General features: G+C 47.0%; 1 protein-coding gene and 1 long non-coding RNA gene across 4 annotated transcripts; one reads left to right on the top strand and one right to left on the bottom strand.

Annotated features, from left to right (window-relative positions):
• Nucleotides 1–531: 531 nt before the first annotated feature.
• Nucleotides 532–18211, bottom strand: MRPL28 (mitochondrial ribosomal protein L28). 3 transcript variants are annotated; one of them, XM_073546652.1, is made up of 7 exons: nucleotides 18071–18211; nucleotides 15946–16218; nucleotides 11755–12044; nucleotides 10203–10355; nucleotides 2117–2251; nucleotides 1707–1793; nucleotides 532–927 (listed from the first exon to the last, which is right to left on the bottom strand). In XM_073546652.1, exons 3-7 carry the CDS (start codon nucleotides 12040–12042, stop codon nucleotides 829–831), a joined length of 762 nt encoding a protein of 253 aa, XP_073402753.1. In that variant the 5' UTR covers nucleotides 12043–12044; nucleotides 15946–16218; nucleotides 18071–18211; the 3' UTR covers nucleotides 532–828. The 3 variants fall into 3 exon arrangements, with proteins under 3 accessions (XP_073402753.1, XP_073402752.1, XP_073402754.1); XM_073546651.1 differs by having other exon boundaries at nucleotides 16031–16218; XM_073546653.1 differs by lacking the exons at nucleotides 15946–16218; nucleotides 18071–18211 and adding an exon at nucleotides 13165–13187.
• Nucleotides 18212–18502: 291 nt separating this feature from the next.
• Nucleotides 18503–25857, top strand: LOC141049839 (uncharacterized). The gene is made up of 2 exons (XR_012220454.1): nucleotides 18503–20862; nucleotides 24733–25857. It is a non-coding gene; the product is annotated as an uncharacterized lncRNA (long non-coding RNA).
• Nucleotides 25858–26639: the final 782 nt, after the last annotated feature.

Here is a 26639-nt window from a genome sequence, read left to right as displayed (position 1 = left end):
GCCTTTTGACACAGAAATGTCTGCAGCAGATACTTAACAGTGTGCACATACTATAAGGGTACTTGCACACGTTAAGCATTTGTGACTTTTTCCCTCGCAGTTTTGTCACAAAAACGGAAGGATGATGTACTGGCAGCAATGTGATTGAGATTTTTGAAGTCTCATGTAAAAGTTGCTTATTTTTTTCCAGGAAAATTTGAAGCAGTTTAAAGATCTGCAACAAGTAAATTTCCTCAGCATTTTTCACCTATTCTAATGAATGGGGGGGGGGGGGGGGGGGCATGCAAAAACATCAGTGTTTATATCAGAAATGTCTGCAAATAATTTAACATGTGTACATACTGTACCCTTCAGCAGGAAAATGGATTGCAAGTATATTTAACAAAAAGTCACATTTCTCAAAAGATATTTTATTGAGTCCTTTAAACATACATCAACAGATTAAATGTGTAGAACATGAAATAGAAGGGGGGAAAAAAAAAAAAAAGAAAAAAAAAAAAAAAAAAGGGAAAACCAGCCTGAGGCTTCATGGTCAGTTGACTATTTTATTAGTCGTAGTTAGTGCTGGGATTATATTAACCAATATGATCATAGAAGGCTTCTAAACATAGAGTAATCAACAGAACGGATGATATAAACCACACTTCTGTATATAGATGTTTATGGAAGTGCTCAGCACTGGAGACACATGTCTCAAAGTGGTGATCTTGGTGAGCAGACCTTGTTCTGGACTTCCCAAGGGGTTTTCCAGTGTAAAATGTCTCTATTAAAAAAATAATGATAACATCATGGCAAAGTTCAGGTTTAGTGACCCCCATTAATAGATTTTTAGGATCTGATGTGTGTGTCTGCTGGATCTTCTAGTTTCTGAGCTGTAAGTTTGTGGATAAGCTCTTCTACAGCAATTTTAAATACAGGAGTTGGGTCCTAATAGGTGAAAACAAAAAGTTATTAATACCAATGTAGAAGCATTTGTATGGGACCAGCTTACCAGTTATACAATATTATACTGCAGGCACTTCTGCACATTTCCATATGAACGTGGCCTTATTTTCTTTTGTAGAATTGTATCCGGTGTGTAAAATGGAAATCCTAAGGCCTGTTTCACACATACTTTTTTTGCATCAGTTGCAATCTGCGAAAATGGCGGGACACAGATCCGCAACTGTTTTGGAAGCAACGTGTGCTACCGGACCGTTGCTTTGACGGATCCGGCGACGGGAGAAATTTAAAGGAACCTGTGCCCGGGGAGGAGAGGGAGATTTTTACCAGCCGCCAGAACGGGATTTAGGGTTAAATTTCCGGCAAAAGCAATGCTTCCGGGCATGCGCAGTGACAAATGCGGATCCGGCCAGCCAAAAAAAAAAAAAATGTTGCATGGTCCATCCTGTCATGTCAGTGGACGCCAAAATTTTGGCGGATCCGTAAAAAAACGGATCCAACGGATGACCATCCGTCAAGATCCGCCGATAATGCAAGTCAATGGGAAAAAAAAACAGATCTGTCAAGAAAAATGGCGGATCCGTTTTTTTTTGCAAAACGGCGGATTTTGACTGATGGACACAAACAGATGTGTGAAACAGGCCTAAGCAATTCTACAAAGTGATAAAAAAATCTCTGCCAAAATACTAGAGAACAGTGGCCAGAAGTCGGAGGGCATGCCTTTTGCAGATATCCAGTACACACAGTTTCTTGTGACTACGCACCTTCTTTTCTAAGAGCCTTTGTTTTTCCACAGCTTCTTCTAATGTTAAACCAACCCACTCAGCTTCCTCCAGTGGGATCTCAAATTCCTGGTAGAAGAACAGATTTAATAATGAAAGTGTTGACTCCAGTGGTATATTTACATAATGAGATCAACAGTGTACAATACAGTAGATTTATAACAAAGGAAGAAAAGTGCTCGTATCCCCCAAAACAATCAATGAGTGAACTGTCACTTTTTCCGCACTGGTTATAAATCTCCCTCAATATATGCCCTTTCATTTACCCAACAGTGCTTTTTATGCTACAGTAAAACCCAATCAGGCCAAGTAGCTCCAAGCAGAAACCCTGAATAGCAGACACAAAAATTATGTATGATCAGCCTCAACATTTCAAGAAGTAGAATGCCTACCTTGTACTTGTTATAAATCTGCTCCCTCTTTACTGGGTCATCGGGGTGGAGACTTGGATCTTTCTTTGACAGGCGCATCAGCATTGCCCTTTTAAATTCCATTCCCAGCTTTGAGTGAAGATCCCTCTGTGGGGTCTATAATAGGTGGATATTAATTGTAGTGCATTTACCGTGAATACATCAGGTTTATTTAACCCAATTCTAGATTTAAAAACTGTTAATTTGGTCAATGGTAAAAATCCAGATAGTCAACTGTAATAATTCACTAGGGGAATGAAACATGTCACAACTTCCAATTCAGCTCCAGTTATGTGTAATGGATCTTGAATTTCCATCCTGTACATAGGTTATGATTATTACTTGGTATCCCTGAGCATGAAATAGGAGAAAACCCTAGCTTATATATCTTACTGATCGCAACATGTAGGAGGCAGGGAGAAGGAAAGAATTCCCTCTCCAATTCACGACCCAACATGACAAACTCCAGGTCACCCAGCTAATGTAGCTCTTTTAGTCAATGCCATGACCATGGACTAAAAGGCTTCTCTCACCAACACTGACAGTTATAATGTGGAAAAAAATAAATAACCAATAAATCAGTACATCTATGTAAAAAACAAAAGTGTACACATTTGGTATTGCCTCTCCAGGAACAACCTGATCTATAGAACTGTCATACTAGTTAACCCCTTCAGTGAATACTGTAATAAAAATATAAGTGGTAAAAACCTATCAACGAACAAAAAGTTGAATGAAAATAAAAAGGGCATCTTTGAAAACTGTCTAGTCCCACAAAAAAAAAAAAAAAAAAAAAAAAAAAAAAAAAAAAAAAGTCTTTTAGTGCGGCAGCAGCCAAACATTTAAAAAAAACAAAAAACAAAACGAGAATAAAAGTTGTCTAATCACTTATACTGCAAGTGGAATTGCATAATAAATAAATAAATAAAAGCAACTCCCGACCTGCTGTTGATTTGTTCATTCTGCCTCCCAAAGATCGCAGTAAGGCTCGGTGTACATTTATGCTGTGCTCTACACTGAGCGCTTACACCGGTGCTTCCTTGTAAATCTCTGAAATACATGATTCAGACAGAATCTCTGGTGGAAGATTCGATATAATGAGGCAGATGGAGGCACTGGACACAGTATGACCTGTTATCCGGTGGTGTCCTATCTTTTTAGGCGTGCATAAAAGTGCTGTCAGCTACAGTTTTGTGCGCCTCTGAAAAGAAGGAAACGGCGTCCAGAGCAACTCTGCTGCCTCATTATAGTGAATGGATCCCTCTGGGTTTTATCTGAATCATATAATTTGGAGATTTAGATGGAAACACCAAATGAAGTAATCAGTGTAGAGAGCAGGATAAATGTGATCCAAAATGTTATTATGCATTGCTTATATAGAGGCATCATATTCCGCAGCGCTTTACACACATCATCATCGCTGTCCCATTGGGTCTCACAATCTAGATTCTTTAGGAGTATGTCTTTGGAGTCTGGGAGGAAACCTGAGAACCCAGCGGAAACCCATGCAAACGCCTTGCAGATTTTGTCCTTGGTGGGATTTGAACCCTGAACCTCAGCGCTGCAAAGTAACAGTGCTAACCACTGAGCCACCCTAATAAGAGACACAACTCAATCCACAAAAATGCAAGGTCCATCATCGTTAATGGAAATATAGTAGGGGGGGAAGCTTCTAACTTATTGGTCATACAAAGGCTCTGGATAAGCAAAATGACTCCTTAACACCCAAAAGATATCCAGTGAATTCTGCGCTCCCAAATCCAAATGTCCCCTCCTTTCTGATTCCCTGTGTGCCTAAACCACTTTTGGCATCCAGGCGTTTGGCATTTCTATAGCAATGAGACCCCACCTAAGTTACGGGGGGGTCTCCAGAAGCCCGAGCTGGTCACTACAACAGAAGAATTGCAATTTTCACTTTGCAACCTGTTGCTCGCTTATGGAACACAAACATGGAATCAAAATTGTCACTGCAGCTGAAGATAAATTCTGAGAGGAGAATAATTTGCAATATGGAGTCATTTGACGAGGCATTCTGCACTTCTAGCACTTAGGGAGCTCTGTATATGGAGCCGGTAAACTATTCTAGGAAAATCTGTGCTCCAGGAGGCAAATAGCGCTCCTATCCCTCCAGAGTCTTACCGTGTGGCTTAGCAGGTACTGTACAGCCATATATGGGGTATTTCCATGTTCAGCAAAAATTGTGTGACAAATTTTGGTGCCATTTTTACTAATTTCCCTGTGTGAAAATGTAAAATATGGGTCTAAAACTAATTTTTTGTTGTAAAAATGTGACTATTGTTTCTTCACTGCCCAATAGTATAAAATGTGGTGACACACCTGTAGTGTCAATATGATCACTGCACCCTTAGATGATTTCATTGAGAGATGTAGTTTGTAAATTGGGGTCACTTATTTGGGAATTCTGCTGTTCTGGCACCTCAGGGGGCTCTCACAGTGGAACATGGCACCTGCAAACAATAACAGCAAAATCTGCACTATAATATGGAGCTTCTTCTCTTTTGAGCTTTCCACTGTGCCTTAAAAGTAGCTCCCGATTATATATAAATTTTGGTCCATTAAATTTATGATAGCAAAAAAAATTCCATTCAAAGGATGAAACAAAGCCTCCCACAATAATGGACAGGCAAAAGAATTTATTGTTAAAATGTATACTTTATATCACAAAAATCAAACAATAGTTTAAAAATTAACGATGATGCCTCCTGTCAAAAACAGATCAAAATTGGTCCCCCAATATATAAGTGACATACACTAGAATACAAATCGCAATAAGGCCTTGGTAAAGCCACTCAGATTTTATGGGTCAAAATAATATAAAATTTAGTGAATGTAAATAAACACCTTACTGCCATCGGACAGAATAGTACGTCTGATGGCAGCACCTCACTTTGATGTGGGCTTCGGCGGTGAGCCCACCTCAAAGCCGCGACATGTCAGGTATTTTGAACAGCTGACATGTGCCCGCAATAGCCGTGGGCGGAATCGCGATCTGCCCGCCGCTATTAACTAGTTAAACGCCTCTGTGAAACTGACAGCGGCACTTAAGCGCTCCCAGCCATCCGGCCAGAAATGCGCTCACCGATGACCCGTCACATGATGGGAGGGGGGGGGGGGGGGGGGTCATCGGTATGACAACCAGAGGTCTCCTTGAGACCTCTATGGTTGATGATGCCGGATTGCTGTGAGCGCCACCCTGTGATCGGCGCTCATAGCAATGCAGTAAATCTGCTATATAGAGGCGATCTGAGCATCGCCTCTATGTAGCAGAGGCCATAGAGTTGTGGCAGCTTCTAGACTCCTATGGAAACTATTAAAGCATGCCAAAAGAAAAATGTTTTCAAAAATATGAAAAAAAATAAAAAAACAAAAAGTTCAAATCACCCCCGATTAGCCCCATTCAAAATAAGAAAAAAAAAAACAAAAACAAAACAGACATACCGTATATACTCGCGTATAAGCCGAGATGTTCAGCCCATTTTTTGGGGCTGAAAGTCTACAACCCCCGAGTCATGTGTCAGGGAGTCCGCGGGGGTGTCAGATCATGTTGCCCCCCCCCCGGCGCATCTCTGCGGCCCCCCTGCTTGTCCCATGGTCTCCGGGGCCTGCCTTCAGCGGTCACGTGGTACCGCTGATTAAAGAAATTAATATGAGCATATTCATGTCTTTAGTGAGCAGTATCACTTGACTGCTGAAGGCAGGCGTCAGAGACCGTGGGAGAACGGGGCTGCAGACATGCGCCGGGGGTGTGTGAGTATAATCGATATTCACCTGTCCCCATTCCCACGCTGCTCGCCGCGTCCTATGTCAGTGATGTTCAGGTCAAAGGGCGTGGTGACATTGTTAGTGCGCCCTCGGCTGCCTGAACGTCACTGACAGACGATGTGGTAGACAGCAGCAAGCAGCGTGGGGACAGGTGAATATCTCAGGTGCCGGGTCCTGAGCCGGCAGCGACACCGGCACCTGGCCCCCCAGCCACGGAGAGGTGAGCATGTTTTTTTTTTTTTTTTTTTATTTGCAGCAGCATATGGGGGCCTATTCTATGGAGCATCTTATGGGTGCACATTCTATGGAGCATCTTATGGGGCAGCATATGGGGCATTTTATTCTATGGAGCATCTTATGGGGCCATTATTAACCGTTGTACAGCATTATATGGGGTGTATTTTGTATGGAGCCATCATGAACTGTATGGAGCATTATATGGGGCTCCTGATTCAATATGGATATTCAAAAACATTTAACCTACTGATGTCTCAATTTTACTTTTACTGGTATTTTTATTTTTGAAATTTACCAGTAGCTGCTGCATTTTCTACCCTAGGCTTATACGCGAGTCAATAAGTTTTCCCAGTTTTTTGTGGCAAAATTAGTGGGGGGGGGGGGGGGGGGGTCGGCTTATACACAAGTATATGCGGTATTTGGTATCACCGCGTTCAGAATCGCCCGATTATTATTATTATTAATAATAAAAAAGGTTTAACCTGATCGCTAAACATCGTAGAGAGAAAAAAAATCAAAAACTCCAGAATTACCTTTTTTTGGTTGCAGTGACATTGCATTAAATTGCATTAACGGATGATCAAAAGATTGTACCTGCACAAAAAGGGTATCATTAAAAACGTCAGCTCGGCACCCAACAAAATAAGCTACCACCCAACCCGAGATCACAAAAAAAATGGAGATGCTACGGGTCTTGAAATATGGCGCAAATTTTTTTTTATTTTTTTTTTTAATCAAACTTTGGAATTTTTTTTCACCACTTACATGAAAAAGAACCTAGACATGTTTGGTGTCTATGAAGTCGTACTGACCTGGAGAACCATAATGGTAGGTCAGTTTTAGCATTTAGTGAATCTAGCAAAAAAGCCAAACAAAAAAACAAGTGCGGGATTGCACTTTTTTTTTTTTTTGCAAATCTCACGGCACTTGGAATTTTTTTCCCCCGCTTTCTGTTACACGACATGGTAAAACCAACGGTATCGTTCAAAAGGACAACTAATCCCGCAAAAAATAAGCCCTCACATGGCCATATTGATGGAAAAAAAAAAAGTTATGGCTCTGGGATGAAGGGGAGTGAAAAACGAAAATGCAAAACTGAAAAAAGTGTCGGTCATTAAGAGGTTAAAGTGCCAAAGTGCAAATGTGAATGACAAAAACCATCATGAGCAATGTGCAAAAGTGCTTATCTGAATATCATTACCTAAGTGGGGAGCCAAAAAAGACCTGCTTCCTACCCCAACGCGCGTTTCTATATATTCTCCTTCGGGGGCATCCCCGGATGAAGAATGTATAGAAACGCATGTTGGGGTAGAAAGCAGGTCTTCTTTGGCTCCCCACCGAGGTAATGATATTCAGTATAGAAACGCATGTTGGGGTAGAAAGCAGGTCTTTTTTGGCTCCCCACCGAGGTAATGATATTCAGATAACCACTTTATTAGACCAATTTGAGCTGGTAATGTTTACATGCACTCAAGCACTTTGCTTTGGACTTTTTGAGGTCATTCTTTTGCACATTGCTCATGATATATTTGTCATTTACATTTGCACTTTAAATTTAGTGAATGTAAATAAATTTGACTCAAAATCTCTATGAGTGGTTTTACCAAGGCCTTATTGCGATTTGTATGCTAGTGTATATCACATATATTGGGGACCAATTTTGATCCGTTTTTGACAGGAGGCATCATTAATTTTTAAAATATTGTTTGATTGTTGTGATATAAATAAAGTATATATTTTAACAATACATTTTTTTACCTGTTCATTATTGTGGGAGGCTCTCTTTCATTCCCGATTATATGTAGAGCATTGGCTCACTCAGAAGAAATTGCAAAAACTTAGTTCCATTTTTCTCAGTAACCCTTATAAAAATTATACTTGGGGCTAATTCAACATTCTAGTTGTAAAAATGTAATTATTTTTTTTCTTCACTGCCCATAATAAATAAATAAGCTTTATTTTTATATAGCGCTAACATATTCTGCAGCGCTTTACAGATTGCACACATCATTGCTCTCCCCGATGGGGCTCACAATCTATATTCCCTATCAGTATGTCTTTGGAATGTGGGAGGAAACCTACGCAAACACGGGGAGAACATACAAACTCCTTGCAGATGTTGTCCTTGGTGGGATTCGAACCCAGGACCCTCAGGTGACTCACAGAAATTGACCCAGGACCCCAGCACTGCAAGGCTGCATGCCCAATGGTGTCAATTTCTGTGAGTCACCTGAGGTGTCAAGATGCGCACTCATGAATTCCTTGGGGGAAGAAGTGGGTTGTAATTTGTAAAATGGGGTCACTTATGGGGTGAGGGTTCTCCTGACCTGGCACCTCAGAGGCTCTACCAAATGAGACATGGCACCCTTAAACCATTCCAGCAAAACCTTTAACCCCAATATGGCACTTCTTCCCTCCTGCACAGTGCCTCAAAATTTTTTCAACCACATATGGGTGTATTGGAGTACTGAGGAGGAATTGCACCGTTACATTTCTCCTTTTACACATTTTGAAAAGCAAAATCTTTTTTCCATTGACTCAGCACAATGTTAAACAATCCTATGAATCTCCTGATGGTTAAAAATTCTCACTACACCCCTAGGTGAATTCCTTGAAAAGTGCAGTTTCCAAAATGGACTCACTTGTGGGGGGGCTTCCTGCTGTTTTGGCATGGCAGGGGCTCTTCAAATGTGACATGGCATCCGCAGTCTATTCCAGCTAAAATTGCGCTCCAGAATTGAATTGGCGCGGCTTCCCTTCTGAGCCCTGCCGTGTGCCCAAACAATAGATTTCCACCACATATGGGGTATTGGCATACTCAAGAAAAATTTCCCAACAAATTATACAGTCCATTTTCTTCTGTTACCCTTGTGAAAATAAAAAAAATTGAGGTTGAAGTAACTTTTTTTTTTTTTTTAATTTTTAATTTTCAGAGCTCAACATTATAAAATTCAGTTACGCACCTGTGAGCTCAAGGTGCTCACCAGACCTATAAGTTCCTTTAGGGGTGTAACTTCCAAAATGGTTAACTTGTGGGGGTTTCCACTGTTTAGGCACATCAGGGGCTCTGCAAACATGAAATGGTGTCAGCTATTGATTCCAACCAATTTTGTGTTTCAAAAGTAAATTGATGCCCTTTCCCTTCCAAGCCCTGCCGTGTGCCCAAACAGTATTTTTCCACCACAAATGGGGTATTGGCGTACTCAGGAGAAATTGCACAACAAGATGTGCTGTCCATTTTCTAGTGTTACCTTTGTGAAAATGAAAAATTTGGTGCTAAAGCACTATTTTTGAGGAAAGAAATTAAAATTTCCATTTTTTTCTGCCATATCACTTTAATTCCTGTGAGGCGCCTTATTTATTATGCTTTGCTTATATAGAACTACCTTATTCCACAGCGCTTTATATACAATATCATCGCTGTCCCCAATGGGGCTCACAATCTAGATTCCCTATCAGTAAGTCTTAAGGGCCCGTCACACTAAGCGATAGTTGCGCTTTGACCTGCGCTGCGCACTTTTGACGGTGCGCCGTGCCGCCAAAATCAAACTTTTCGGATTTTGGCGCGCACGGCGCACCGTCAAAAGTGCGCAGCGCAGGTCAAAGCGCAACTAGCGCACGGCCTGCGCACGATCTGCGCACCCTATGCTAAAGATAGGGTGCGCCGATCGCAGGCGCCGCTGTGCGCTAGGAGGCGGCGCTACAAGGAAGGGGCGGGCACGCCAGGCAGAGAGCCGGCTCGGGGGCGGAGCTACCCCCGGCCGTGCGTGCGCTTAAAAAGCGCGAATGTGAAACCAGCCTTACCGAAATCTGGATCTTGGGGAAATTTTTTTTTTTTTTTTTTTTTTTACAAATAAATACAAAATCCTCACTTAGAGTGAACACAGAATGTCCAAAGGATTAATTGTTCCATCAGCTTATCAAGCATGAACTCTCCTGTAAGTGTCCATATCTCACCATACATTAGAAGGTTATGCATTTGTGACGTAGAACTTCCATTACCATCATGTGTGTAATGTATGGGCAATTACTCAGCATTGTTACTTACCTTCAGAATATAAAAATCAAAACCATAAGCCGCATCGATAAGATCCAGGGTCCTCATTGTAACAGCAATGGGAAATGTTTTATCCAGAATCTCACTGTACAGCTGCCGGGCGAAGAGCTGAGGCCTCCAAAGTCTCTTCACTCTTGTAGAAAGCTATAAAATAAGGAACCAAAAGGAGAGAAAGGCAAACATTACTATTGTGCCACGTGTCATCTCCTCACTCTAGACTTTATAAAATTTGCAGTATAATAATAATAATAATATTTATTTTTATATAGCGCTAACATTCCGCAGCGCTTTACAGTTTTGCACCCATTATCATCACTGTCCCCGATGGGGCTCACAATCTAGAATCCCTAACAGTATGTTTTTGGAGTGTGGGAGGAAACCGGAGTACCCAGAGGAAACCCACGCAAACACGGGGAGAACATACAATCTCCTTGCAGATGTTGTCCTTGGTGGGATTTGAACCCAGGACCCCAGCGCTGCAAGGCTGCAGTGCTATCCACTGAGCCACCGTGTATCTTTCTGAATATCAGTCCTCGTAATTCGACGATGTTTAACCCATCTCTCCAAGTCAATTTTCACTTCCATGTCTTCAAGCAACAATAACTCATATTTCCATCACTACAGCTGTATGAGGGATTCTTTCTGCTGATAAAGGTGTAATTTTGAACGACATTTAATTCAGACTAATGTACATGTGGGGAAGATTGGGGAAAAAAACAGCAATTTCATAAAGGGGACTTGATTGCTGGCACAATCCACTGCAATGCTCAACATTATAGGTAGTGTCTTCTGAGCAAGGAGTACCAAGCTAACTGACACCAGGGGACAGGGGAATGGTAAGTGACAGAAGAGGACCTCCCTTCTGTGTGATAGTTTGAACACTGGTTTCACTATTGACCATGATCAGCACTAGGTTTTGGGTGTGATATATCACAGCCAGCACCCACTGTACATGGAGCAGGCTAATCTTCTCAACCAAGTACACCCAACTCGTGATGTTCATACAAATCACATGTCTAGAAGTGAAGATGTGGTCTCGTCACAACATAAAACAAGTTACCCCAGCGATTAGGTGATCGTACATGTTCCTCTCAATGTTATAAGGTAAATACAGGATTGTCTGGCAGACATTTACATGAATTTGGAACCATGTAACAATGATCAGTATGAGAACACCTCCTCTTTCTAAAGTTGATCTAAATGGACGATTTAATCCAAAACAATTGTTTAATGATGTAAAAAAAAAAAAAGAAGTGTAGTAATCAACTAGTGACAATATCTGAAGTCAGTGGTGATTCATATTCCAGATGGATTAACACTTGTATGGTTGGGTCTGCATAGCTATGGTTTACCAGATGATCACTCATTCATCAACTTACTGCCTTACGTGTATGGACCTCTTTAGCAGATCTCCACACTGGATAGTTTTCACTCACTAACAACACATTTATATTGTTAATAGATAAATCTTGTAGTATATTTGCTTTTAATAGACATATCAGGATATGGATGACATGGGTGTAGTGACTCCGCAATGTCTTACCTTATCATTATTGGCATATCGAAAGCCAGAAATCCAGCCTTCTCCACCCCAAAGTCCTTCATCAGCCTCAGGAGGAAAGTAGGGCAGCACTGGGACGTCCTGAACCCGTTCTCGCTGTCCTGTCTTGGGGTTTAGTCTATACTTTAACCCGTGCGGCCTCCAATGTACTGGAGTGGGCTTCTCTGTGTCATTCAGAGCCTTCAGGTAATGTGCAGGCAGGCGAGCATAAATACCTTCCTTTAGTTTTAGGGCTTTCCAGATGGAAGGTGGATGCTTGTGAAGAGGCATCACTGGTTACATGGAAAGACAGAAATATATATAGAATTAGAATCAAGTTACTTTGGGAATCTGAATGGAGTTTTCCAGTGAAGATAAGTCATCACCTACCCACAGAATATGCAATTGGTGGTTGTTTGAATGCTGGGACCCACACCAATCACCAGAGCAAGGCACTTTTATCCACCTTACCCAGAGTTAAAATGGATTTTCAGTGAACATGTCCATCGCCACTCTATTATTTCTCTATGTGGCTGATGGAAAATGTTGAGTGCATTGCCTGGCAGCCCTATGGGAATGGTTGGAACAGCAGTCGAGCATGACTCTGCATTCTAAATGGGAGTAACATGGATAAAATTGCCCTGATCTGCTGACTGGTACAGGTACCAGTGGTGGGACCCCTACCAAGCTGTAAGTTATCAGCTACCCTATGGCTAGGTAATAACTTATCTTTACTGGATGACCCCTTTATATGCTTCACAGTCTTAATTTAAAGGATATGAATGGTCTTTAGCATAAATTTTGTAACATTTTGATGCTGTGCTTCTTTTACACTGGAAGAAAATCTGCCCACACTGAGTGTCAATCGGAGCGTGTTACATTACCATGTGATACTCTTCGATCAACTCAAGTTAACTAGTAAAATATTATTTTTACCATGGGAAAGTGGTTTATTCCCAATTAAAGTTCTTCTTACAGCCCAATATCTCATTAAAACAAATTGAGCGGCATTGGTTTCTCATTAGTCAGAGGTAATGTATGCCGCCATATAGTCCTTCATAAGGCACAGTCTCTGCCCTAGAAGCAGTGGACTTCCTAATTTTTGTCTGTAGTTGAGGCAATACGTCAGGGTTCATGTTATTATGCAATTTATGATAACCAAGCAGCAGTTAAAGGGGGTGTCCAATGAAAACCATATTGTAGGTGATAGCTTGTTGATCAGTGGAGCTGCGACCGCAGGGATCCACACTGATCCACAGATGGGAGTTTTTATCCCTTGTTAGAATGGAGCGGCAGTGACTGAGCTCGAACTTCGCTTCAATCATTCCCTACAGAGCTGATGAGCACTGCAATCCGCTTTGTCCAGCAGCCCCATAGAGAATTAATTGAGCAATGGTCCAAAGGTAAGCGCACCTGGAGCTTTTTGAAGAGTGTGAGAAATCTGAAAAAAAAACGCTTCAGGTAATAAGTTCAGTGTTTTGAGTGCATTTCTTCTGCTTTGGGTTGTGAAAAACACCTGGTAAGAGGAAAGAAAGCCCATGTCATTTCTGAGAAGCAGATCTTCATGGAAATCACTCACAACTAGGCACTACTCAGAAAACTGCAAAGAAAAAAAGGTTTTAGAAAAAAAACCCTCTGCCAAAACACTTCAAATTAGCTTCAGGAAATGGAAAATTTTTCAGAAACTCCACAAAGGAAACATTTGTTGAAGTGGTTTACTTTTAAATATCCAGCAAAAGACAAAAAGCAAAAGAAAAAACACACACACCTCTATATGCACAAACTTTAAGCAGACAAAATACCCTCAAGGTAAAAGTTCTCATTCTGCCAATCAGTAAGTTATCACCTATCCTGCGCTTGTGTGATCACTACTTACAGAGGCTCTCTGGTGAAAAGTTTAGTTGGGAGCCCCATAGTCTCCCCTTCCATTTATAGGATTTTCTAGAGGTGCCGACAACCTGGTGTTACATGCCACATACCTGTCCCCTTCCCAGCCAGGGGTTACATACACCACGTACCCGTCCCCCAATCCCAGCCCGGGGTTACATACACCACGTACCCGTCCCCCGTTCCCAGCCCGGGGTTACATACACCACGTACCCGTCCCCCAATCCCAGCCCGGGGTTACATACACCACGTACCCGTCCCCCAATCCCAGCCCGGGGTTACATACACCACGTACCCGTCCCCCGTTCCCAGCCCGGGGTTACATACACCACGTACCCGTGCCCCGTTCCCAGCCCGGGGTTACATGCCACGCACCTGTGCCCCATTCCCAGCCCGGGGTTACATACACCACGTACCTATCCCCCCTCTAGCCCGGGGTTACATACACCACGTACCCGTCCCCCCTCTAGCCCGGGCTTACATACACCACGTACCTGTCCCCCCTCTAGCCCGGGGTTACATACACCACGTACCTGTCCCCCATTCCCAGCCCGGGGTTACATACACCACGTACCTGTCCCCCATTCCCAGCCCGGGCTTACATACACCACGTACCCGTCCCCCCTCTAGCCCGGGCTTACATACACCACGTACCTGTCCACCCTCTAGCCCGGGGTTACATACACCACGTACCTGTCCCCCATTCCCAGCCCGGGGTTACATACACCACGTACCTGTCCCCCATTCCCAGCCCGGGCTTACATACACCACGTACCCGTCCCCCCTCTAGCCCGGGGTTACATACACCACGTACCTGTCCCCCATTCCCAGCCCGGGGTTACATACACCACGTACCTGTCCCCCATTCCCAGCCCGGGGTTACATACACCACGTACCTGTCCCCCATTCCCAGCCCGGGGTTACATACACCACGTACCTGTCCCCCCTCTAGCCCGGGCTTACATACACCACGTACCTGTCCACCCTCTAGCCCGGGGTTACATACACCACGTACCTGTCCCCCCTCTAGCCCGGGGTTACATACACCACGTACCTGTCCCCCATTCCCAGCCCGGGGTTACATACACCACGTACCTGTCCCCCATTCCCAGCCCGGGGTTACATACACCACGTACCTGTCCCCCATTCCCAGCCCGGGGTTACATACACCACGTACCTGTCCCCCATTCCCAGCCCGGGGTTACATACACCACGTACCTGTCCCCCATTCCCAGCCCGGGGTTACATACACCACGTACCTGTCCCCCCTCTAGCCCGGGGTTACATACACCACGTACCTGTCCACCCTCTAGCCCGGGGTTACATACACCACGTACCTGTCCCCCCTCTAGCCCGGGGTTACATACACCACGTACCTGTCCCCCATTCCCAGCCCGGGGTTACATACACCACGTACCTGTCCCCCATTCCCAGCCCGGGCTTACATACACCACGTACCTGTCCCCCCTCTAGCCCGGGCTTACATACACCACGTACCTGTCCCCCCTCTAGCCCGGGCTTACATACACCACGTACCTGTCCCCCATTCCCAGCCCGGGCTTACATACACCACGTACCTGTCCCCCCTCTAGCCCGGGGTTACATACACCACGTACCCGTCCCCCCTCTAGCCCGGGGTTACATACACCACGTACCCGTCCCCACGTACCTGTCCCCCATTCCCAGCCCGGGGTTACATACACCACGTACCTGTCCCCCATTCCCAGCCCGGGGTTACATACACCACGTACCTGTCCCCCATTCCCAGCCCGGGGTTACATACACCACGTACCTGTCCCCCCTCTAGCCCGGGGTTACATACACCACGTACCTGTCCCCCCTCTAGCCCGGGCTTACATACACCACGTACCTGTCCACCCTCTAGCCCGGGGTTATATACACCACGTACCTGTCCCCCCTCTAGCCCGGGGTTACATACACCACGTACCTGTCCCCCATTCCCAGCCCGGGGTTACATACACCACGTACCTGTCCCCCATTCCCAGCCCGGGGTTACATACACCACGTACCTGTCCCCCATTCCCAGCCCGGGGTTACATACACCACGTACCTGTCCCCCCTCTAGCCCGGGGTTACATACACCACGTACCTGTCCCCCCTCTAGCCCGGGGTTACATACACCACGTACCTGTCCCCCCTCTAGCCCGGGCTTATATACACCACGTACCTGTCCCCCTCCCAGCCCGGGGTTATAGGAGGCAGTATCTCCAGCACGGAGCTCTGAGGAGGACAGCTGTCTATTCCTCCCATAACCTCGTATACTCTACTGACACACAAACCACTCACCCAACACAGAGCAGACCGGTCAATGAAAGTATCGCGATAGCTGCTCCATCGCGGCCGTCAATGAGATACATTAGACATCACATACCTGCCCGTCGCTCTGTTAATGACAAGCCAAGGACACCCGGAAGTCAGCACGTGCGTTCCACTTCCGCTTTTGTCGCAATGTTATGTCAGAGTTGCGATCACGTGGTTTTCACAGTACGTTAACTTTTAGCGCCCTCTTGTGGTCGAGACTGGTGATGGATGCCTTCATTTCAGACTCCGAATGTTTTTCTATGAGGTAAATTGCCGCAAATGAAATGTGCTGCATGTCATGATTAATAACAATACGCGGGCAGTAGGCGGCCACTGTGACACTGTAATGTCTGGGCCTGATGCATGCATTGCCACATGGGTGAGAGGTAATGAGGGTTTAGGGCCTAAAATACCCTGCAGACCCTATCTATAACTGTTTGTTTCTTGTTGTCTGCAAAGAAAAGTGTGGCAGATATACCTGTGTTGGAGTCTCGGTCCCAGCTCTCTGCACTATTTCTTCTAGTAAATGACCATGATGAAACCTGAGGCATACCGCCCAACTTTTGAAGAAGGTAAAGAGGGACAAAGGCTGCGGCGCGCTACGCGGCAAATTTTAGGCCATGCCCCCTAGTCACACCCATTTTAGTAGTCACGCCCATATCTACGCCCCAACCACTCCCATTTATCACTGCTGATCACACTGACTGGTACCGAGGGCACAGTGGCTAGCATTATGGGCACACTGACTGGTACTGAGGAAAAGAAAGAACAGAGAGTGAGAAAATAGAAAGAAAGAAGGGAAAAAAAAAAGAACAGAGAGAAAGAGAGAGAACAGAGAAAGAAAGAGGGGAAAGAGAGAAAGAAAGGGGACAGAAAAAAGAACAGAGAAAGAAAGAACAGAGAGAAAGAAAGAGGGGAAAGAAAGAGAACAGAGAAAAAGAAAGAAAGAACAGAGAGAAAGATAAAGAAAGAGGGTAAAGAAAGACCAGAGAGAGAGAAGTAAAGAGAACAGAGAAAGAAAGAGAACAGAGAGAGAAAGAAAGAACACAAAGAAAGGAAGAACAAAGAGAGAGAAAGAAAGAACAGAGAGAAAAATTAAGATAAGAGAGAAAGAAAGATTAGAGAGAGAAAAAAAGACGGGGAAAGAAAGAGAAAGAAAGAACAGAGAAAAAGAAAGAAAGAGGGGAAAGAAAGAACAGAGATAGAGAAAGAACGAAAGAATAGAGAGAAAGAATGAGGGGACCGAAAAAAACAACAGAGAGAGAGAATAAAAGAAAGAGGGGAAAGAATGAACACATTGAGAGAGAAAGAGAACAGAGAAAGAAAGAGAAAGATTAGAGAGAGAAAGAAAGAGGGGAAAGAAAGAACAGAGAGAAAGAGAGAGAACAGAGAAAGAAAGAGGGGAAAGAGAGAAAGAAAGGGGACAGAAAAAAGAACAGAGAAAGAAAGAACAGAGAGAAAGAAAGAGGGGAAAGAAAGAGAACAGAGAAAAAGAAAGAAAGAACAGAGAGAAAGATAAAGAAAGAGGGTAAAGAAAGACCAGAGAGAGAGAAGTAAAGAGAACAGAGAAAGAAAGAGAACAGAGAGAGAAAGAAAGAACACAAAGAAAGGAAGAACAAAGAGAGAGAAAGAAAGAACAGAGAGAAAAATTAAGATAAGAGAGAAAGAAAGATTAGAGAGAGAAAAAAAGACGGGGAAAGAAAGAACAGAGAAAAAGAAAGAACAGAGATAGAGAAAGAACGAAAGAATAGAGAGAAAGAATGAGGGGACCGAAAAAAACAACAGAGAGAGAGAATAAAAGAAAGAGGGGAAAGAATGAACACATTGAGAGAGAAAGAGAACAGAGAAAGAAAGAGAAAGATTAGATAGAGAAAGAAAGAGGGGAAAGAAAGAACAGAGAGAAAGAAAGAAAAGAGAGAAAGAACAGAGAGAGAGGAAAGAAAGAACACAGAGAGAGAAAGAAAGGGGAAAGAAAGAGACCAGAGAGAAAGAAAGAACAGAGAGAGAGAGAGATAGAAAGAAGAGAGAGAGAAAGGGAGAACAGAGAGAGAAAGATTATAGTGAGAAAGAAAGAGGGGAAAGAAAGCCCGGCTCCCATTTTAGTGCCCACCTGAGCCTCCTGATGCAGGACATATCATGATCCGCTCACATGGCCAACATCCCTGTGTCCAAGACGATCCCGCTGTCCGCACTGTCGGAGGAGGACACGGTGATGGATCTGAAGCATTCTCTGAAGTGCCTCCATGGTTCCGTCACAATCTCCACCCGAAATTACCTCATTTCCGGTCAACTTCCAGCACGTCATTTCCGGTGGAACGTCACGTGCGAATTTTAATGTGCTCCTTGGGGCTCTGACATGTACTCCTGTGTCTGCGGGAAAAGTAACCTCCCGGCCGGGGCAGTGGGGCAGACTCAAAATCGGGACTGTCCTGCTGGATCTGGGACAGTTGGGAGGTATAAATGCTCCCCACCATACACCTTGTACACACCTCATACACACACGGCTCCTCTTCGTACACCTCACGCACACACGGCTCCACTGAGTACACACATGGCTCCACTACGTAAACCTCGTACACATGCGGCTCTGCTCCGTAAACCTTGTACACATGCGGCCACGCTCTGTAAACCTTGTACACATGCGGCCACGCTCTGTAAACCTTGTACACATGCGGCCATGCTCTGTACACCTTATACACACAAGGCTCCACTCCGTAAACCTTGTACACATGCAGCTTTGATCCATACACCTCGTACACAAGCGGTTCCACTCTTTACACACGCGGCTCCACTCTGTACACTTCGTACACACAGGGTTCCATTTTGTACGCCCCGCACACACGTGGCTCCGCTCCGTACAACCCGTACACACGGCTCCGCTCCATACACACGCAGATCCACTCAGTACACCCCGTACACACACGGCTTGGCTCAGCACACTTTGTACACACAGGGCTCCGTTCCGTACACCTCGAACACACACGGCTCCGCTCCGTACACACATTGCTCTGCTCCATACACACAGGGCTCTGCTACATCCTCCCTGTAAACCCCTCCTGACCCCACACATAAACTTCACTCATCCAGCACCATGATAACCAGCACAGCAGAGTCCTGCACACATATCACTGTGCTCTAATATATAAATCACTGCACTCTCATAGACATCACTGCGCTCTCATAGACATCACTGCGCTCTCATAGACATCACTGCACTCTCACAGACATCACTGCACTCTCATACATATCGCTGCACTCTCATACATATCACTGCGCTCTTATAGACATCACTGTGCTCTCATAGACATTGCTGCGCTCTCATACATATCACTGCGCTCCAATATATAAAGCACAGCGCTCAGACATCGCTGCGCTCTGACATCACAGAACTCTCATAGACATTGCTGCGCTCTCAGACATTGCTGCGCTCTCATAGACATCGCTGCGCTCTCATACATATCTGCACTCTTATAGACATCACTTCGCTCTCATAGACATCGCTGCGCTCTTATAGACATCACTGCGCTCTCATAGACATCGCTGCGCTCTCATAGACATCGCTGCGCTCTCATAGACATCACTGTGCTCCACTATATAAATAACTGCACTGTCATAGACATCACTGCACTCTCATACATATCGCTGCGCGCTCTCAGACATCACTGCGCTCTCACAGACATCACTGCGCTCTCACAGACATCACTGCGCTCTCATAGACATCACTGCGCTCCACTATATAAATTACTGCACTGTCATAGACATCACTGCACTCTCATACATATCTGCGCTCTCACAGACATCACTGCGCTCTCATACATATCTGCGCTCTTATAGACATCACTGCGCTCTCACAGACATCACTGCGCTCTCACAGACATCACTGCGCTCTCATAGACATCACTGCGCTCTCACAGACATCACTGCGCTCTCACAGACATCACTGCGCTCTCACAGACATCACTGCGCTCTCACAGACATCACTGCGCTCTCACAGACATCACTGCGCTCCACTATATAAATTACTGCACTGTCATAGACATCACTGCACTCTCATACATATCTGCGCTCTCACAGACATCACTGCGCTCTCACAGACATCACTGCGCTCTCACAGACATCACTGCGCTCTCACAGACATCACTGCGCTCCACTATATAAATTACTGCACTGTCATAGACATCACTGCACTCTCATACATATCTGCGCTCTCACAGACATCACTGCGCTCTCACAGACATCACTGCGCTCTCACAGACATCACTGCGCTCCACTATATAAATTACTGCACTGTCATAGACATCACTGCACTCTCATACATATCTGCGCTCTCACAGACATCACTGCGCTCTCACAGACATCACTGCGCTCTCATAGACATCACTGCGCTCTCATAGAAATCCCTTCCTCTCAGGAAGATAACTGATCACACAGATGTCTCAGCTCAGGATCACTGCGCTCACATAAAACTCTCAAAAGAAAATCACTGCCCCCGTAACATCCATTGCTCTCTTGTAAAGATCACTGTGGCTTCATTCAATAAATTCCAGCATCGCGGCGCTCTGCTAAAAATCACGTAGGATTTGATCAACAAATGAAGGAATTAGAAAATGTGCAGCGCTCCCAGCCTTCATATCTGTCACCTGCCCTGAGACACGGTGCAGACACGGACTGAGGCTCCGGATCACCGCAGCCGCGCCTGCAATGAAGGTAGCTGCTAGACTGTATGGGCTCCTTCCAGGTGTGATGTCATTTCTGGGGGCGTGTCATACAGGGGGGCGTGTTCTGACAGCAAAGGCAGGAAGAGAAGACGCCATTACAGACGTGTCTCTGCTGTCTGGTGCAGGGAGAGAAGCCTCCATTACACACTGTCTCAGCTGTGTCTCTGGTGCCCGCGTCAGTGAGGTCAGTGACAGGCAGGAGGGTTTAGTGAGTAACAGGTTGGCGTCTTCTTAGATGTTTGGTTGATGGGGGCTGATACTTGGGGCTAACTGGTGGGATTTGGGTGCTTATCTGGGAGCTGTTGGGCTCCCGGAGGGGGGGATTAATGCACGCTGGTGGGGTCTGGGGGGGTTAATGCATGCTTATGGGGTCTATTTGGGGTCGGGGGGGTTAATGCACGCTTGTGGGGTCTTTGGTTAGGGGTTAATGCACGCTTATGGGGTCTGTTTAGGGTCTGGAGGGGTTAATGCTTGCTTGTGGGGTCTGCTTGGGCTCCCAGGGGGGGTTAATGCATGCTTGCAGGGTCTATTTGGGGTCTGGGGGGGTTAATGTATGCTTGTGGGGTCTGTTTGGGTAGGGATTAATGCACGCTTGCAGGTCTGTTTGGCGTCGGGGGGGTTAATGCATGCTTGTGGGGTCTGTTTGGGGCAGGGGGCTTGGGGTATAATGCACACTTGTGGGGTCTGGTTGTACTTTGGGGGGTACTAATGTGTGCTTGTGGGGTCTGTTTGGGGCAGGGGGGTGGAGGGGTTAATGCACGCTTGTGGGGTCTGTTTGGGGCAGGGGGGTGGAGGGGTTAATGCACGCTTGTGGGATCTGGTTGTACTTCGGGGGGGTACTAATGCGTGCTTATGGGGTCTGTTTGGGGCAGGGGGGTGGGGGTTAATGCACGCTTACGGGTCTGGTGAGGTCCGGGGGGGTTAATGCATGCTTGTGGTGTCTGGTTGGGGAAGGGGGGGGGTGGGGGTTAATGCACGCTTACGGGTCTGGGGGGGTTAATGCATGCTTGTGGTGTCTGGTTGGGGAAGGGGGGGTTAATGCACGCTTGTGGGGTCTGGTTGTACTTCGGGGGGGGTTAATGCACGCTTGTGGGGTCTGTTGGGTCGGGGGTGGGGGTTAATGCACACTTGTGGGGTCAGCTTGGGCTCCCAGGGGCGTTAAGGCTGGCTTGTGGGGTCTGTTTGGGTCGGCGGGGTTAATGCACGCTTGTGGGGTCTGGTTGGGTCCTGGGGGAGGGGGTTAATGCACGTCTGCGGGGTCTGGTTGGGTCTCCGGGGGGGTTTTAATGCACGCTCCCTGGGTCTGGCTGGGTACCCGGGGGGGGGGTTAATGCACGCTTGGGGTGTCTGGTAGTCCCGGGAGAGGGGGGTTAATGCACGCTTGGGGTGTCTGGTAGTCCCGGGAGAGGGGGGGTTGATGATGCACGCTTGGGGTGTCTGGTAGTCCCGGGAGAGGGGGGGTTGATGATGCACGCTTGGGGTGTCTGGTAGTCCCGGGAGAGGGGGGGTTGATGATGCACGCTTGGGGTGTCTGGTAGTCCCGGGAGGGGGGGGGGTTGATGATGCACGCTTGGGGTGTCTGGTAGTCCCGGGAGGGGGGGGGGTTGATGATGCACGCTTGGGGTGTCTGGTAGTCCCGGGAGGGGGGGGGGTTGATGATGCACGCTTGGGGTGTCTGGTAGTCCCGGGAGGGGGGGGGGTTGATGATGCACGCTTGGGGTGTCTGGTAGTCCCGGGAGGGGGGGGGGTTGATGATGCACGCTTGGGGTGTCTGGTAGTCCCGGGAGGGGGGGGGGTTGATGATGCACGCTTGGGGTGTCTGGTAGTCCCGGGAGGGGGGGGGGGTTGATGATGCACGCTTGGGGTGTCTGGTAGTCCCGGGAGGGGGGGGGGGTTGATGATGCACGCTTGGGGTGTCTGGTAGTCCCGGGAGGGGGGGGGGGTTGATGATGCACGCTTGGGGTGTCTGGTAGTCCCGGGAGGGGGGGGGGTTGATGATGCACGCTTGGGGTGTCTGGTAGTCCCGGGAGGGGGGGGGGTTGATGATGCACGCTTGGGGTGTCTGGTAGTCCCGGGAGGGGGGGGGGTTGATGATGCACGCTTGGGGTGTCTGGTAGTCCCGGGAGGGGGGGGGGTTGATGATGCACGCTTGGGGTGTCTGGTAGTCCCGGGAGGGGGGGGGGGTTGATGATGCACGCTTGGGGTGTCTGGTAGTCCCGGGAGGGGGGGGGGGTTGATGATGCACGCTTGGGGTGTCTGGTAGTCCCGGGAGGGGGGGGGGGTTGATGATGCACGCTTGGGGTGTCTGGTAGTCCTGGGAGGGGGGGGGGGTTGATGATGCACGCTTGGGGTGTCTGGTAGTCCCGGGAGGGTTAATGCACGCTTGCCGTGTCTGGTTGGATCCGGGGGGGGGGTTAATGCATGCTTGCCGTGTTTGGTTGGGTCCGGGGGGTTAATGCACACGCTTGTGGGTTCTGTTTGGGTCCTGGTGGAGGTGGGGGGGGGGGTTAATCCACATTTGTGAGGTCTGGTGGGCTCCCGGGGGATTAATGCACGCTTATGCGTTCTGGTTGGATCCCAGGGGTGGTTAATGTACGCTTGTGGGTTCTGTTTGGGTTTCCAGCGGGATTAATGCATGCTTGTGGGGTCCTCACTGTGGGGGGGATTAGTGCACGTTTTTGTGGTTTGGTTGGGCTCCAGGGGGGGTTATTGTATGCTTTTGGGGTCTAGTTGGGCCCCGGGGGGGTTAATGCACGTTTGCGTGGTCTGGGTGGACCCTGCAGAAGCCCACCAGATCCCACAAGCGCGGAGGGTTTAATGCATGCTTTTGTGATCTGGTGGGCTCCTTGGGGGTCTAATGCAGGGCCCAACCAGACCTCTCAAGCGTGCATTTACCCTCCCCCGGGGCGCTACCAGACCCCACGAGCGTGCATTATCCACATTAGGACACCCCCCCCAAGCGTGCATTAACTCCTCGTGGTCTGGCTGGGATCTTGGGACAGGGGGGGGATTTAATGCACAATTGTGGTGTCTGAGTGTCTTGGGGACTTGATGCTTTGGCAACGGGGCCTGTCTGCATCTGTTGTGACTTGAAAGGGGGGGGGGGATTGATTTTGGGGTAGGCGCTCGACTGGTAGGGCTTTTTGTTTGGGGAAGAGGCGCCATGGGGGGGTGGACATCCGATGGGACTTATGCTGGGAGGGGGTGGATGTCCGGTGGGGGTTTATGCTTAAGGGGGGGGGTGGACGTCCAATGAGGTTTATGCTGGGGAGGGGTCAGGGGTGGACGTCTGATGAGGTTTTATGCGGGGGGTGGATGTCCAATGACAGTTTTATGTTGGTAATGGCATCCAATAGGGCTTAGGCTTAAGGGGGAGTTGACGTCCGATGAGGGTTTATGCTGGGGGGGACGTCCGATGGGGGTTTATGCCGGGGTGGATGTCCGATGGAGGTTTATTCTGGGGGGTAGACGTCCGATGGGGGCTTGTGCCTGGGGGCGTGTGGACGTCCGATGGGGGCGTGTGGACGTCCGATGGGGGCTTGTGCCTGGGGGCGTGTGGACGTCCGATGGGGGCGTGTGGACGTCCGATGGGGGCTTGTGCCTGGGGGCGTGTGGACGTCCGATGGGGGCTTGTGCCTGGGGGCGTGTGGACGTCCGATGGGGGGTTTAAGCTGGGGTGGCATCCGTTGGGGGACTTTGCTTTGGGGTGGAGGGTGCATGATGGGGATTTACTCTTGGGGGAAGGGGGCATTTGGGCTTTGATGTGTTTATCCTGTGGGGTCCACTGATTAGTGTGAGGTGGAGGATTATGATTGGACAGGGGGGGTTACCCTGTGTGGCCCTCTGGTTGGTGTGCGGGGTGGTTAATACTTCATTGGGGCACACAAAAAACTATGGTTGTATGTTGCTTATGCTAGGAGGGTACACCAACTGGCATGAAGCTAATCCGTTTTAGCTTAGTGTCAGTAGGAGGCAGACATGGGTTCGGACCACCCAGGCTGATTTCTGCCTTAGGTCTTGATTTTTTTGTTAATGATTTCCCTTTTTCTTTCAGATATGGCTTTTAAGGGCGACAGAGTGGAATTATCACTCTGATCTCTAGAATTGTCACTACCATATCATCTGTGGTCTACGAGGCAGGGCTCTAACACATCAAGAGTGTATGCGGTTTTCCGGTGGACAGTCCTTGCCACTAATCCCCTACCCTCTCTCCCCCCCAGATAGAGTAGGGAGGGAAGACAAATCCGTTACCTGCCAGTCGTCCGAAAGTCTATGTAAAGGTTAGGATTTGAAATCTTCAGGACAGGTATATCCTACCAGGCAGTGAGGGAGCTTCATTAAAAAAAATGAAGGGACAAGACAAATGTCCTAGTTTTCCCCTGAGCAATATGGACATCTCCTGGGGAAACCTTCCTATTCATGTGGCCTCCACGTTTCACAGAGGCTCCTGTGACCCTACTCTTAAAAAAAAAAAAAAAACAGGCTCTCGTCTAGCCTCTGGTGGCCGGGCCACACCGCCAGCACCCTGAACAATCATGCACGCCAACTTTCTAGTGCTTCCTGCCCTCTACCTTTCAGGGTAAGAGTACTTTTCTTCTGCAACAGAAGACTAAACTCCTGCTTCCCAAGAGGTGCACAGTCCAATTGTGGTTGTTTCGGAAATGTTCAGTCCAAAAAAGCAACCAACAGGACAACTCTCCTACCTGCCAGGAAAAGAAACCTTCCTTCAGGCCCAACCCCCTCCTGGCGTCCACAAACCCATCAGTGCTGGTCTACTACGCCTGGATCTAGCAGACTCCCTTTGGCATGACGTGGCGGTCCCACCTTGGATGTCTCTCAGGGTTGGCTGCCGTTTCCTTCACTATTCAAGGCTGGTATTATGATATCTGGTCCTAGACACCGGAAGCAGGCCCTGGGGACTGAGCCACAGACCCATCAGTCCTGCCCGCATGCACCAACAGCATATTACAGTTGTACAATACATACGAAATGCATTACATGAAACAAGCAAAAGTTTTCAATGCAAAAAAAAGCACTTTTATAAAATTAGAAAGGTTTCTATATATGTAAGAATGTTATTTAGCCAATATTTCTGTAAGTAAAAGTCTGAGATTTCTATGGGAAATCTTTATTTGTTCCTCTTAAACTGGTTCTAAATGTAAATAAAACATTGCTCTGATTTAAGTCTCCATGTTATAATTTAGCCTTTTATTTCATGCATGGACAAGCCCATGATGCATCTGTTTAACACATGCAAGGTACTGTAATAACTGGGTTAGGCTAGTTTCACACTAGCGTATCTACACGCAGCGCACGGCGCCCCCTCCAGTCATCTCCTCCTACTATTGCATATTGCTGCATGCGATCTGCGCACCCTATCTTTAGCATAGGGTGCGCAGACTGCGCTAGTAGGATTTTGCATGCGCTGCGCTGTTTTGACGGTGCGCCGAGTGCACCAAAATGCAACATGGTGCGTTTGGCGCACCGTCCAGAGGGCGCATTGCACGCAAAATCCTACTAGTGCACGGTCTGCACACCCTATGCTAAAGATAGGGTGCGCAGATCGCATGCAGCGATAGTAGGAGATGACCGGAGAGGGCCGGGCTTAGCGGCGCCGTGCACTGCATGTACATACGCTAGTGCGAAACTAGCCTTAGACAGGTAAACCACTTTTGAGACAGTGAAGGTCACTTGTACAAGCTGCATAGATGTAAGCCTTCCTAAAGGGAACATGTCACCAGGATTCCCCATAAAAAACAATACAAACTGGTGTGTATGGAGTGTGTAAGCGCACGTTCACACTGGCCACTGAGCAGAAAAAAAACACAAACATGATTGAATACCCTGCAGTAAATGGCATAGTGCATGAAAATAATATACGGGATTTAGTTAACATGTTCTTTATTAAAAAAAAAAAGCCAAAGCCATCCCACCACTTCACGGTGACGTAATTGGGACAGT

Source organism: Dendrobates tinctorius, unplaced genomic scaffold, assembly GCF_039654945.1.
Source record: "Dendrobates tinctorius isolate UK_male_01 unplaced genomic scaffold, ASM3965494v1 ptg000150l, whole genome shotgun sequence".
Taxonomy (NCBI): Eukaryota; Metazoa; Chordata; class Amphibia; order Anura; family Dendrobatidae; genus Dendrobates; species Dendrobates tinctorius.
This window is presented reverse-complemented; position numbering and strand designations above follow the sequence as displayed.

Coding starts and splice junctions, on each gene's coding strand:
- MRPL28 (XM_073546652.1), bottom strand. CDS start 12,042: ATGCCTCTTCACAAGCATCCACCTTCCATCTGGAAAGCCCTAAAACTA. Junction 2,252..10,202: donor TTGATTTTTATATTCTGAAG/GTAAGTAACAAT, acceptor CACCTATTATAG/ACCCCACAGAGGGATCTTCA. Junction 928..1,706: donor AAAGGCTCTTAGAAAAGAAG/GTGCGTAGTCAC, acceptor TTCACCTATTAG/GACCCAACTCCTGTATTTAA.